At 70.1% G+C, this 1,456-nt stretch overlaps 1 protein-coding gene across 1 annotated transcript in view; it reads right to left on the reverse strand.

The window, feature by feature from the left end:
• Positions 1-538, reverse strand: part of Gamma_CA_2 (gamma carbonic anhydrase) — a 1,695-nt gene extending 1,157 nt beyond the window's left edge. The window contains exon 1 of the mRNA XM_005789965.1: positions 274-538. Coding sequence (XP_005790022.1) covers positions 274-504 — 231 coding nt within the window. The 5' untranslated portion in view covers positions 505-538. The remainder of the gene's footprint in view (positions 1-273) is intronic.
• Between the last annotated feature and the right edge of the window lie 918 nt (positions 539-1,456).

The raw sequence follows: 1,456 nt of genomic DNA on the forward strand, positions 1-1,456 counted from the left end.
GCGGAATTGGCGTCCAGGCTGCGGCGCGTGTGGGAGGGGGAGGCGAGGGGGGCGGCGGCGGCAGCGGCGGCGGTGGAAGAGGCGGTGGTGGAAGAGGCGGCGGTGGAAAGAGGCGGCAGTGGGGGCGGCGGAGGGGGCGGCGGCTAGGAAGTCGGCGGCGTCAGAAGCGGCCGGGGTCGGCTCGGAATGCTCGTGTGTGGTCTTCGGGGTGAGGGGCGACGGGAGAGGGCGGAGAGGGCCGCGGCGGCGCGGGGCGAGGGCGCGGCGGCCGCGCCAGATCGAGGACTCGTCCATCACGCTCACGTTGCCGATGAGGGAGGCGTTCGGCGCCACGAATACGGAGGGCCGCAGCTTTGGTCGCTGGTCGAACAGGTTCATCAGGGCGCGGTGCCTGCAGATCTTCTCTTGGAAAATCCAGTTGTCCTGCGCGCGCATGCCCATCCGCTCCACCGCCTGACCGGTGTCGCGCAGGGCCTTCCCGACGCCGACGAGCACCCGCTTCATTGCACCCAAGCGACAACCGTAATGTGCAGCGCAGACCTACTGGGCGCTTCAAGAGGGTTACACAGACAGCAACGGGAGTGGCGGCACTCGGGCGGGAAGAAGTCGGCGCGGCGCGGGCAACGGGAGTCGCGGCGACGCGGCGCACGTCGGGCGGCGGGCGGCGGGCGGCGGGTGGCGGGTGGCGGCGGCGGGCGGCGGCGGGAGGAGGGCGGCGCCGGCGCTGGGGCGAGCAGCGGCCTGGGGGCAAGATAAAGAAAAATCTTTGTTTCATCCGAGTTTCTTCTCCATTCGACAGCAGGGTGCCAACTTTTTCCGGGGTACGGTATGGTAGGCTCGGCCAACCCACCTCAAGACCATACCCCCCGCCTCTTGGAAGACCTGCTTGGGGTATGGTAGGGCTAGCCTTGGGCGGTCAGGACCAGAGGAAAAGTTGGAACCCGGGACCGGGAGGGTTCAGAGCAAAGCCACCGCCGGCTTCCGCTCGCTGGCGCTCGCCCGCATCTTCAGACGCGCTGGGCCTTTGTTTCTCGCGCGATATGCTCTCTGTCCTCGCGATAGCCGCCGCGCTCAACGTGCCGCTCCGGCAGGCGGTCGTCCCGCGCGCCGCGCACCCGCTTGCGCGAGCCGCTGGCGTGATGCAGACTGATAACATAGCGACCGGCGCGGTCCCTGTCTCCATCTCGACCACCGGCTTCAACTCGCGATGCATCTCGGTGCGGGCCGCACCGCCCGCCGCCACCGCCGCTGCTGCGACGCCACCGCCGCCGCCACCGCCGCCGCTTCGCGCCGCTGTCTCCGAGGCCCGTCTTTGCCCGCCACAGGCGAGCATCGTGGTGAGCGCTCCGCCAGAGGCGGTGTGGGCGATCTTGACCGACTACGACAACCTGTCGACGCACGTGCCCAACCTCGTCTCGTCGGAGCTGCGCCCGCACCCCACCGGAGGCATCCGCCT

The sequence above is a fragment of the Emiliania huxleyi genome (genome assembly GCF_000372725.1).
Source record: "Emiliania huxleyi CCMP1516 chromosome Unknown EMIHUscaffold_1232, whole genome shotgun sequence".
Lineage (NCBI taxonomy): Eukaryota > Haptophyta > Isochrysidales > Noelaerhabdaceae > Emiliania > Emiliania huxleyi.